The 12380-nt window shown below is 35.4% G+C and overlaps 1 protein-coding gene and 1 long non-coding RNA gene across 2 annotated transcripts; both read right to left on the reverse strand.

The window, feature by feature from the left end:
- Positions 1-5068: 5068 nt before the first annotated feature.
- LOC135151736 (uncharacterized) lies at positions 5069-7789 on the reverse strand. The gene is made up of 2 exons (XR_010290623.1): positions 7477-7789; positions 5069-5181 (listed from the first exon to the last, which is right to left on the reverse strand). It is a non-coding gene; the product is annotated as an uncharacterized LOC135151736 (long non-coding RNA).
- Positions 7790-8194: 405 nt separating this feature from the next.
- On the reverse strand, positions 8195-10099 carry LOC135151504 (uncharacterized). Its single transcript, XM_064089986.1, has 4 exons — positions 9310-10099; positions 9173-9261; positions 8898-9032; positions 8195-8629 (listed from the first exon to the last, which is right to left on the reverse strand). The coding sequence occupies exons 1-4, from the start codon at positions 10097-10099 to the stop codon at positions 8195-8197; spliced, it is 1449 nt and encodes a 482-aa protein (XP_063946056.1).
- Between the last annotated feature and the right edge of the window lie 2281 nt (positions 10100-12380).

Genomic DNA, 12380 nt, shown 5'->3' on the forward strand with positions numbered 1-12380 from the left:
GAAGAAGTGGCCAGAGATTTGGAGAAGTTGAAAATTGAAGTATGCAATCCAAGAATGGCTCAAGCAAGCTTGTATGAGATGACCTTTCAGCCAGAACTGATACAAAGAATTCAAAAATACCAAGAGGAAGCAAGGAATCAGGAATCAGATGTATTGAAGGGAGAAGAACTTGGTGCCCAAAAGGATGAACAAGGGATATTTAGATTCTCTAATCGAATATGGGTTCCTGACGTACCAGAATTGAAGACGGAAATTCTACGAGAAGCGCATAGTTCAAAGTTCTCTATACACCCCGGAAGTACCAAGATGTATCAAGATTTGAAGAGGAACTTTTGGTGGCCAGGAATGAAGAAGGAGATAGCTGCTTGGGTTAGTAAGTGCCACACCTGTCAAGTAGTTAAAGCAGAGCATCAACGACCCAGCGAATTACTTCAACCTTTAGAAATTCCCAAATGGAAATGGGAAGAGATTGCTATGGATTTTGTAGTGGGATTGCCAAGAACCAAGAAGGGACATGATGCTATTTGGGTTATTATTGATAGATTAACTAAGTCGGCGCATTTCCTTCCGATCAGTGAGAAATATCCTTTGGATAAGCTTGTTAAGTTATATTTAGATGAGATTGTGTCTAGACACGGAGTTCCGATGTCGATTGTGTCTGATAGAGATCCAAGGTTCAATTCAAGATTTTGGAGTAAATTTCAGAAGAGCTTGGGGATTGATTTGAAAATGAGTACCGCATATCATCCTCAGACCGACGGACAAAGTGAGAGAACGATTCAGACAATAGAAGATATGTTGAGGGTGTGTGCTTTGGATTTCAGGGGAAATTGGGATGAACATTTACCATTGATTGAGTTCTCCTACAACAACAGCTACCATGCCAGCATTGGAATGCCACCGTACGAAGCTTTGTATGGAAGGAAATGTAGGTCCCCTGTCTATTGGGAAGAAGTTGGAGAAAGACAGATAGTTGGACCAGAATTAGTACAACAGACCAAGGAAGTAGTTCAACTTATTCAGAAAAGATTGATCACAGCTCAAGATAGACAAAAGAAGTACGCCGATCTTCATAGGAAGGAAGTCGAGTTTGAAGTTGGAGATCTGGTACTGTTAAAAGTATCACCATGGAAAGGATTAGTAAGATTTGACCAGAAAGGAAAGCTAAGCCCCAGATATATTGGACCATATGAAGTTTTGAGAAAAATTGGAAGTGTTGCCTATGAGATAGGGTTGCCTCCTCACCTGAGCCATATTCACAATGTGTTCCATGTGTCGATGTTGAAGAGATATGTTTCAGATTCAACTCAAGTGATAGAGTATGAGCCTTTAGAGATTCAACCTGATCTGTCATATATCGAGCAACCGATTGAAATCCTAGATAGAAAAGAGAAAGTGCTTAGGAATAAGTCGATACCTACAGTTAAGGTATTGTGGAGAAATCTAAGAGTAGAAGAGGCTACTTGGGAATTAGAGAGTGAGATGCTAGAAAAATATCCTCATTTATTTGACTAGGTTAGATTCTGAGGGCAGAATCTTTTTAAGGGGGGGAGGATATAACGACTCGTAATTTTGTGCTAGATTATTAAATAATAAATGATAATTATGTGATTATTTGTTAAGAGTGAAAATTTTGTGTTATGCGACCTTAACATGCTACTCGTATGTGTTTATGTGGATAAATACAATTGTAGTAGTTTGCTTCAATTATTTAATAATTATTTGTGAACTTCCGAAAATTGATATTTTAGAGAATGAATTATGAAAAATACAAAAATAATTTCAAATATTTGTTTTAAGGTTCCATAATGTTAATAATTATTTTTAAGACTTTTAAAAATTCTGAAATATTAGTTTTGATAAAAATTGGATTTTCTGTGAAATATTTTTGTATTAAACTTTCAAAATTTGAAAAATATCCAAAAATGATTTAAAAATTCTGAAAATTTATTCATAAGCTTTTAGTAATATTATCTAGATGTGGTAAATGTTTCGTGATTTTTAGATGATTTTTCGAATAAATTGCATATCGTAATTGTTACGTTAAAAACGAAACGAAATATGATAAAACACGAGCCAAGGACACTTGGCATCTTTTGGGAGCTGAGAATTTGCATGAGTGACAAGTGTCACAACCAGATTTAATGTGGGGATGACTCACCCATGTGGTGAGATGCATGTAGGACAAGTGTCCTTAGTTGTATTTAAAAAAGAAAAGAAAAAAACACACACACACACCTCACACCACTCCACTCCACTCTCTCTCACCTCTCTGCTCACTCCCTCTCGGCTCTCTCCCCTCTTCCCTTTCCAGACCCCCTCTCCCATTTCTTTTCTTTTCCTTTCTTTTATTTTACAAAATTCCAAAACCACAAAAACATTTATCTTTGCAATTTAATCAAGTGTGCTAAATTCGGGGAGTATTTAGGACAAATTATGTTAGTGACTTTCAAGCACTTTCGGTTTCAAGGGGTTCCCGACAGCAGTAGTACTCCACACCTTGTGTCTTTTGCTCAGCTCAGGCAAGTGTACTTTCCGTAAAACTTTTACTTATTTCAAATGCATGATATAAGTACGGTTTTGATTTGAAAGGTTGAATTTGCCAAATTGGTACACATGGTTTCAAAATATTTATAAATGATTTTCACAGCTCGGTTTAGTTCCTCTCATGCTTATATGTTATAAGTACACTTCTGGGGGAATAAACCTTTTCTTGAAAATGTAAAGCTGGGAACTACTCGAACTTTGTAAGGCATTTGGTACGTTAATAAGTGGATGAGGCGCCAGTCCTAAGTTTTAACAGATCTGGTTGTATATGTGAATCCAAGGATATTATTGTTCAACATTATTTAATGTGTTTAGGTATTGTTGGGGCCTGTGAAGGACTGATCATCTTTCGCAGACCATTGCGTCTTATTTAAATCCAATATGTAAACAGGTTCGAGATTTTGGTTTTAAAGGAAGGGGGACTTCCTATCTGAATTGAAAAGCTTTTAGAGGAAGGGTTACTTCCAAATTGATTTGAAAAGCTTTTGATTTAGAAGCGGAGGCTTCAACTTGATTTGAAAAGTAGATAGTAGTTGATTTTAAACTATTTTGAACTGTTACGTTTTACTATGCTGCTTCCATACTCGTTTTACTATACAGCTTTACTTACTGATTCGTTTACATCACAATTTTCTTACTATTTATCGTACATTTGATTATTGTAGCACTTGCTGAGCATTCCTGAGCTCACCCTTGTTTTGTTTATTACTAACCCTTTTCAGATACATCAAAACCGCCCTTCTTGCCGTAAGAGTAGCCCAGAACGTTCCTCTAGCTCTTCGTTCTGGCTCAGTAGCTCTCAAGTAGTTCCAGGTGGTTGGAGTCATATCTAAACTAGGTTTCTGGCTTGATGTAGATATTTCTGTAGGTTGGTTTTAAGGGTTATGGTGTAATCTCATGTAGAGATTATCCCACATCTTGGTTTGTTTATGATATAAGTTGTAAACCTGTGACATACTTAACCTGATAAAGATCCTGTTGTTGGAGTTGTTGTGTGAACTTAATAATATTTGCTAGACAAACTTCAGATTTGTGTTTTAATATGGTTAGTGGCTCTAGAACTCTAACCCCATGTTCGGGACGTCACAGCATTCATCAACAACAACCAGAGTATATCTTTTCTTTTTATGGACATAACATTGACTGGTCCAAATAAATCAACATGCCGTAAATGATATGGCTCAAGAATTGAGGACTCGGTCTTACTTTTAAATGAGGATTTTCTCTGTTTTGCCTTCTTACATGAATCACAGAGACCATCTGGTGTAAATACTGATTTGGGCACAAGATCCTCCTTTACCAATTCATTGATGTTGTTGAAATTGAGGTGAGATAGTTTCTTGTGCCAGTTCCAGCTTTCTTCAATAGAAGCTCTGCCTAGTAGACAGACTTCATATGTTTCAGAGTTTATTGAAAGCTTTGTTTCATAGATATTGCCATGTATGTATCCTTTCAGAACAACTTTGCTTGTGTCTTTACTAACAACTTCACAGTGTTCTTCAAAGAAGTTGACATGATACCCTCTGTCACAGATTTGACTTATGCTTAGCAGATTGTGCTTAAGTCCCGAGACTAGAGCTACAGATTCAATGATGACATTTCCAAGATTAATGTTGCAATATCCCAAAGTTTTTCCTATGTTGCCATCTCCATAAGAAACATTTGGGACAGCCTTCTCCACAAATTCTGATAGCAGGGCCTTGTTGCCAGTCATATGTGCAGAACATCCACTATCTAGTACCAGGATGTTTTTGTTGTTGCCCTGCAATCACAAGGACCACTAATGATTAGTTTTAAGGACCCAGACTTGCTTGGATCCTTTGGTCTTGACAAGTTTGTTAACATTTGCAGCGCAAGATTTATCAGAGTTTAAATCAGAGTTTGTGCTAACAGACTTATTATCAGAGTTTGTATATGGAGACAAGTTTTTAACTTTATTCGATGAAGGCTTCAGTTCATAATAATCATAATATAAACTATGGTATTCCTTACAAGTGTAAATGAAATGCCATAAACTACCACAATGAAAACAAGGATTTTCTGGTCTAAATCTAACAACTTTATTCTTAACTTCTGATTTGGGAGACATAGAGATTATGTCTTTATTTTTCCTGCAAAAAGAAGCAAGATGGTTAGAGTTACTAGGGCTGTCAAACGGATATTTAGGATACGCATATGGCTATATCCGAATTCGAATCCGAAAGTCCGAATCCGAATCCGCATCCGGAAATATCCCAGAAATAAATATTTGTATCCGAATCCGTCGGATATTATCCGGATCCGAAATCATTTATCAAAAACTGAATTTTTTTTATAAAAATTGTAAATACCAGAAAAATAAATAAAAAAATAAGATAAAATTTTGCAAACAAATGAAACAATTTTTTCACCAGGAGCAGTACAAAGATAAGTTACTAGTACATAACCCAGACAATCAGAATCATGCAAGTCGTTTCATCAGAATTAACAAAAAATTAAGATTAAACAAACTACAATTTCTTCAGCTAATCAATTATCTTGCTACCACTTCAAACTTATAATTTAGAGAATGCCATCCTGCCATAATTTGAAAACCTCTTGCTACACAAAATGAGCTTGCAAATTGCCAGAGTTTCACATGCTGGTGCCTGGTGCCTTGCAAAAAAATAAAACAATAAACAAGGATGCAACATAGATATAGGAATTATGACTAAATTGTTTTGGCAGACTAGTTCAATTTGTCATCAGGTGAATTTTATGAATCAGTCCCTATAATACAGAGACCTGGCCTACCAACTCTGTCAAGACTAATTGCAATAAAAAACTACAGCCAAATCACAGAATAGTACATTGACAAATTTAAGAACAAGAAAATTGTAGTAGTAGGACAGTAGCACATATTAGAGAAATTGAGCATACACTTTTACTTACTGCTTAGAAGTCTGTCTCCCATTCATTCTCCCATTCAGAATCTAGCTCACATGTCTTCGAATCACCATCCTCGGAAGCTTTTCCAGTTCCACCTATAAAGAATTGAAGAGTAAAATTCATAAGTCATTTTACATTAAAACACATGTATAAGCAGTCAATATAAAACGTACCATCCTTCAAGTCCGGGAGCCAATCTTTAACACACATCAAGGTTTCGACCGAGTCATCATTTAGAGAGGAACGAGTGTCCGTGATAATTCTACGACACTTACTAAAAGAGTTCTCAGATGCAACAGAAGAAGTTGGTATAGCTAAGATATCTTGAGCCATTCTTGCAAGTATAGGAAATTTAGGACCATTAAGTTTCCACCAACGAAGAATATCAAATTCTACTTCTTTATCCATTGGAAACAACCCTTCGTTTAAATATTCATCCAACTCACTTTTTTTCGCATTTTCCTTTAAATTACTACTTGCAATGAAGTCCTGGAAACCTCCCAACCATTTTCCCCCAACTGAACTTGTATTACCAAAACTTTTATGACCAGATTGTTCTACAGACCCTATATCAGCTCCATATTTCTCAGAATACTCATCAAAAACTTGGGCTAAAAAGTCACGTATGTCATCTATATAAAAGTCAGCATGAAGCTCCTACATACCCTTGTAAGCATAAGATACAGTCGCCATTTTATATCTAGGATCAAGAACAACGGCAATAGTTAACAACTTGTTGCATTCTTCCCAGTATTTATCAAATTTAAGTTGCATCTTATCAGCCATTGCTCTAATCCAATCATCATTGGATTCAGCCCACATTTTAATGTTCCTACGAATCTGAATCACATCAATAAAATACAGATTTGCTGTAGGATATTTCACACCAGAATGCCTTTTTGTTATATCTGAAAAAAATTTCAAACAATCACACACTTTCTTTCCATTTTCCCACTCTAATTCTGAAGGCAAACACTTATATTCAGGGTCTAATTCTTTGAGACGATTAATAGCAGGCCGTAGTTCAAGCGCTGCTACAATCATTTCATAAGTTGAATTCCAACGAGTGTCTACATCTGAAGGAATTCGTCTCCTAGTATTAAGCTTAGTTTGAGACAAGGCAAGAGTGAACTTCTCATCCCTCTGGGCAGGAGATCCAATATATCTTGTTGTTTTTTGAATTTTTTCAATTAAATTGTCTGGCATCTCCAACCCACTCTTAACGATCAAATTAAGAATATGTGGTACACAACGCATGTGAAACATGTCACCATTGTGAATAAGAGCCTTTTTTCCATTCAACCAACTTTTAATACCTTGAAGCATTCCCGCATTATTAGACGCGTTATCAACAACAATTGAAGCTATCTTGTTATCAATGTTCCACTCTAAGATTCTATCTTTTCACTATGCACTTAAATTAACGCCAACATGAGGGTAGGGGACAACACGAAAAGATATAACTCGTTTGTGCAATATCCAATCTTTATCAATATAGTGACACAAAAATACGATCTTGCTTGATATTTCGGCTTCCACCCATCAGTGGTGAGACTAACCCTTGATGTTAAATTTTCAATTTCTTTATAAATTATCTCTTTCTCAGCCGCATACACACCCAACAAGTCAGTTTTCACAGTATTTCGGGACCGATATTTATAAGCAGGCATTACATAAGATATCCAATGACGAAAGTAATCATATTATGCCATTAAAAAGGCAAATCATGTTTAGCAGTCATTTTAGCAAACAAAGCTCTCTCAACAGCAGGATCAAATTTATGAACTCTTAGCAGTGAGATCATCTTCTGATGAGAAAATTATGCAATCCAGATCAGCGCTCTTAGATATATTTTCTGCACACTTTGTTGATATCATTTCAACTGTACTTGATGATGCACATGGAGTCGAACTTGAAGCATTAGCTGCAATTTAATAAAAGTGTGTAAGATGATAAAATAAAAAGATAATATAGAATTCAAACACGATATACAAAAGATGGAATATAACTATACAAGTATACCTTGTTCCATTGACACTTGACATAAACCCTAATCAGTAATCCTTTAAGAATCAAAGTGTAGATATGCAAGTCAAAGCCTTATAGATCTGTAAATTAAAGCCTCGTGTAATTATATACCATATTCATCTTAACTAGTCGAGTAAAGAAATTAAAATTAGGGTTGTGGATCGAACCTTGTTTTAGAGAAAAGTATCGAAGATTCAGAGAATCCGAGAAGATTGCGAGATGCGGCTTGAGAGAAAAATGAAGAGGCGGCTGCTGGAGACCTTGGAAATTAGGGATTAGATTTTAGGGTGACGCGTGAAGTCGTGAACTACAGATGTGGACAAGTAGGCAATAAGTCAAGTAGTGTCTAACCTTTAATAAATCAAATATGAATTATGAATATATGATTTAAAATACTTAAGTATAAAATATTATATTTCAATATTTTTAATAAATATATTAATTAATTAATTAATATTTAATTAATTAATTAATTAATTAATTAATTAATAATTGATTAATTAATTAATTAATAATTGATTAATTAATTAATTTCGGATCCGGATATTTTCGGATGCGGATGTGCCTATATCCGTATCTGTATCCTAAACATTCAAATTCAGATACGGATAATATCCGGTTCACTTCGGATACAGATAATATCCGCTTTTTTCCGAATACGAATACAAATATTTCGGACGGATATCGGATTTTTCGGATTTTTTTGACAGCCCTAAGAGTTACCACAATTATGACAAGTTTTTCTAGGAGCATTAAGAACAGGTGTATAGTTATTGCTTTTATTTATGCCTACTTTCCCAATCCTGTTCTTTCTAGGAACCTTAACCTTGTTTTCTTGTTTCACCTCCTTGAATTTATGTTTGAGTTGTTTCTGAGTCAACAAACCTATGTTTACCTGTCTACATTTGTCAAAGTGAGAATTTTTCTTAATCTCTGATTTAGGGTTATCCTTTTCTGTCTTAATAGACTCTGGAACAAATCTAACTGTGTTCACCTTAGGCTTTACAGTTCTTTTGGTAAACTCTGGTTTTAACATCTCAGCTTCATTATCATTTTCAATGTAACCTAATCCTTTCTTCCAGTTTCCACTTCCTAAGATATCCTGAGTAGTCTTTCCAGAATTAGTCCATGTTCTGATTACATTTCTCTATTTAGCAAGTTCTGATTCAAGAAAAGAATGTTTCTTTAGTAATTCATTTTTGACAAAAGCAGCTTCATCTCCTTCTTTATAAACTTCTAACATTTGAACTAACTCCTTTTTAAGATAATCATTCCTTTTCTTAATATCTAGACTTTTAGATTTTAATCTCTCATTTTCAAAAGTCTGATCTTTGTAACTAACATGCATATTTTTAAGAAACAATCTTAACTCGGTGATATCTTCAATATCAAAAAAAAAGTGTAGAGTGAGGTACCTTCATCTCAACAGCTTCAGAGTTGTTCTCAGTATTTGCCATCAGAGCATAATTTAACTCCCCTTCAGAGTCTGAAGCATCTGCCCAGTTCTCCTTCTTTGTGATGAAGGCTTGACTTTTGTCATTCTTCCCTATCTTGCATTCAGTAGCAAAGTGACCTTTTTCACCACAATTGAAGCATGTGAACTTGAATTTGTCAACCTTTCAAGACTTTCCTTCCTGATGCTTGAAACTCTTCTTCTCAGAGTTTATGTCTTTTCTTGAAAACTTCTTGCCTTTGCTAAAGTTCTTGTAAGCCATCTTGTTGAAGCTCTTACCATCAGTGCTGCCAGCTGCATCATCTCAGAATCACTGTCCTCAGAGTCTGAGGAATTATCAGAGTTTGAGTCATTATCAAAGTTTAATGACTAACTATCAGACTTTGTGACAAGAGCCTTTCCTTTGCTCCTTCTAGCAGCTGTTCCTTCAGGAATGTGCTCCTCAGCTTTCGGAGCAACAGGCTTGGGCTTTCCTCCATGTCTTTTGCTTCTTTTCTCCATTTCAAGCTCATAGGTTTTCAACATTCCATACACTTCATCTAAAGACATCTCACCAAGATCATAATTGTCTCTTATGGTTGTTGCTTTTAAGTCCCATTTCTCAGGAAGATCCAGAATGAATTTCAAATTTGAGTCTTCAAGAGGATACTCCTTGTCAACCAAGGACAAATCATTCAGCAGTTTAACAAATCTGTCATACAGATCTGTCAATGTCACATCAGACTTTGAGTCAAAGTGTTCATACTCCTGAGTGAGTATGTTCTTTCTGTTCTTCTTGATTACTTTGGTTCCTTGACATCTGATTTCCAGAGCATCCCGTATCTCTTTTGCAGTTTTGCATCCAATTACCCTGTTAGACATTACATTATCAAGTGCACTATGCGGTAAGTGCCTTACCTTGGCATCCTTGGAGATGGAAGAAATAACTTCTGGGGTGTAATCCTTTTTCTCATTGGGAACCATCTTCTCAGGTTGGTCTCCAACTGAAACAGAGAGCTTGGTTGGTATATGTGGACCACCATAGATTCTGTCTAGATACTCAGGATCTGCAGCCTCCAGAAACATGTTCATCTTCACCTTCCATACTGGGTACTCAGATGCCCTAAGGATCGAAACCCTTATAGCTTCATATCTACTGTTTGTGTTTTGAGATTTCTCAGACATGATTGTGTGATTTAGATCTCACTGTAGGTATATCAACAAAGCTGGCTCTAATACCACTTGTTAGGCCGAATTCTAACACTATATAGATGTATATACTGAACACAATCAAAGCTGAATTACAAGAATAAAAGAATAACTTAACTCAACTTTTATTACTTTTACCAAAAGTCAATTACAGTAGTATATAAATAATCTCTTCGTGATTTATATTCTGATCACTAAGAACTGCGAGCTTACAAGAATGATGTACTCTATTTCCAACTCTTCTAGATTGAACCTCTAATCTGTGTTTATATACACAATTACATAATTATCCTAAATGAAATGATAAAGATCATCTTCCAAGATATTCTAGTAGAATAACTAATTCTGGTCAATTCGAGTTGTCCACAGCATGATATTTATCCTCTTCAAATCGTCCAGATCCTCTCCTAGAAATCAGCCGCCTTCAAACTCTGATCAGCTTAAACTCTGATATCGTCTGCAGGCTACAAACTCTGATTTCCAACTGAGCCAAGATAAACTCTGTTATATAGATCTGCAACTACACAATTAGATCAGCCAGGACATCATCATATATGTAACACACAGACATGAATCTTGAATAGAAAACTACATAGAATACCAGACATATTGTCGTGGAAGCAATACGCAAATTAAGATTTGGACTGAAAAAAGCACGGAGTAGAGAATGTTACCTTCGGTTGTGGTTTCTGAAACAAATGCAAAGGGTAAAATCTGATTAACCATAAACAACGGAGACCGACTACATCCTGTAGAGAAAAAATGCAAGGCCAATGTTAAAAAACTTGTAATACAAATGCAATTATAATCTAAATTCTCTAATATTTCTATCAACTGATCAGGGTGTGCGGAAAAGTACGGATGTAGAATGTATGTGTTATCTTTAACCTGTTATGATCGCTTTACTTTTTTTATGAAACAACGCTTTAATGTATGGACCATGACCTCTGCGCCTTTCACCTGTCAACTACTAATTTGAGCGTGGTATAACTCGGTCCAATACACAGCATCAAATAAAAACCGAAAATTGCTCTAATTCTTAGAAGGCTATTCAAACTTATTTGCTGACAATGTCATAATTAAGATGCAAGAACGAAAGTTTGAATGCTTACCTTTTTCTCTTGACTCCAACACATGGCCAGCAGATGCGTTGTGGTCAATGTTACTAAGAGGGGTACGTTCAAGACCTGGGTGGAATTATAATTCAATTGGTCATACGATTGAGAATTTCACACCGACAAATCAACTGATTGTAAAGGTAACTCTATATGTTTGTAACATACTTCAACTAAAAATGAATGTCAGTCCCTATGAGTTACCTCTGTTTGTTAACTGGGACGCGAGACTATGTCCATAATTCCTATTGATGTGAACGCTAGATAGGGGAGTATCTTTGCAAAGTACATAAAGATTGAATGGTCAAAGTGTTAGTCCGAATTCTAACAATATATAGATGTATATACTGAACACAATCAAAGCTGAATTACAAGAATAATAGAATAACTTAACTCAACTTTTATTACTTTTACCAAAAGTCAATTACAGTAGTATATAAATAATCTCTTAGTGATTTATATTCTGATCACTAAGAGCTGCGAGGTTACAAGAATGATGTACTTTATTTTCAACTCTTCTAGAGTGAACCTCTAATCTGTTTTTATATACACAATTACATAATTATCCTAAATGAAATGATAAAAATCATCTTCCTAAGATATTCCAGTAGAATAACTAATACTGGTTAATCCGAGTTGTCCACAGCATGATATTTATCCTCTTCAAATCGTCCAGATTCTCTCCTAGAAATCAGCCGCCTTCAAACTCTGATCAGCTCAAATTCTGATATCGTCTGCAGGCTACAAACTCTGATTTCCAGTTGAGCCAAGATACACTTTGTTGTATAGATCTGCAACTACACAATTAGATTAGCCAGGACATCATCATATATGTAACAATCTCCCCCAACTTGTGCATAAACAAAATGTACAAGTTAACACACGCATATATATATATATATATATCTGATGATGTCAAAAACAAATATCAAGAATCAGTTCTGACCATCTCTGAGTTACTCCACTTCTCACTTGCAGCATGAAATGGATATGCTCAAGTTCTCTCAGAGATTTTAATAACAGCTCTGTATCAGCAATCTTATACACTCTTCCATTGCTCAGAAAAATTGCTAGTTTTTCTTTATCACTTTTTCCATCATGTGTATCTAGCAAAATCTGAACAGACTCAATTCTGTCCAAGT

The sequence above is a fragment of the Daucus carota genome, chromosome 3, assembly GCF_001625215.2.
Source record: "Daucus carota subsp. sativus chromosome 3, DH1 v3.0, whole genome shotgun sequence".
NCBI lineage: Eukaryota > Viridiplantae > Streptophyta > Magnoliopsida > Apiales > Apiaceae > Daucus > Daucus carota.

What these genes read in the sequence shown, in the direction of transcription:
- LOC135151504 (XM_064089986.1), bottom strand. Translation starts at nt 10,099, where the DNA reads ATGTCTGAGAAATCTCAAAACACAAACAGTAGATATGAAGCTATAAGG. An exon ending in TTACAAGAACTTTAGCAAAG is followed by an intron (nt 9,033 to 9,172) that starts GCAAGAAGTTTT and finishes ACTGAATGCAAG; the next exon opens with ATAGGGAAGAATGACAAAAG. An exon ending in CTGAAGCTGTTGAGATGAAG is followed by an intron (nt 8,630 to 8,897) that starts GTACCTCACTCT and finishes CTTGCTAAATAG; the next exon opens with AGAAATGTAATCAGAACATG.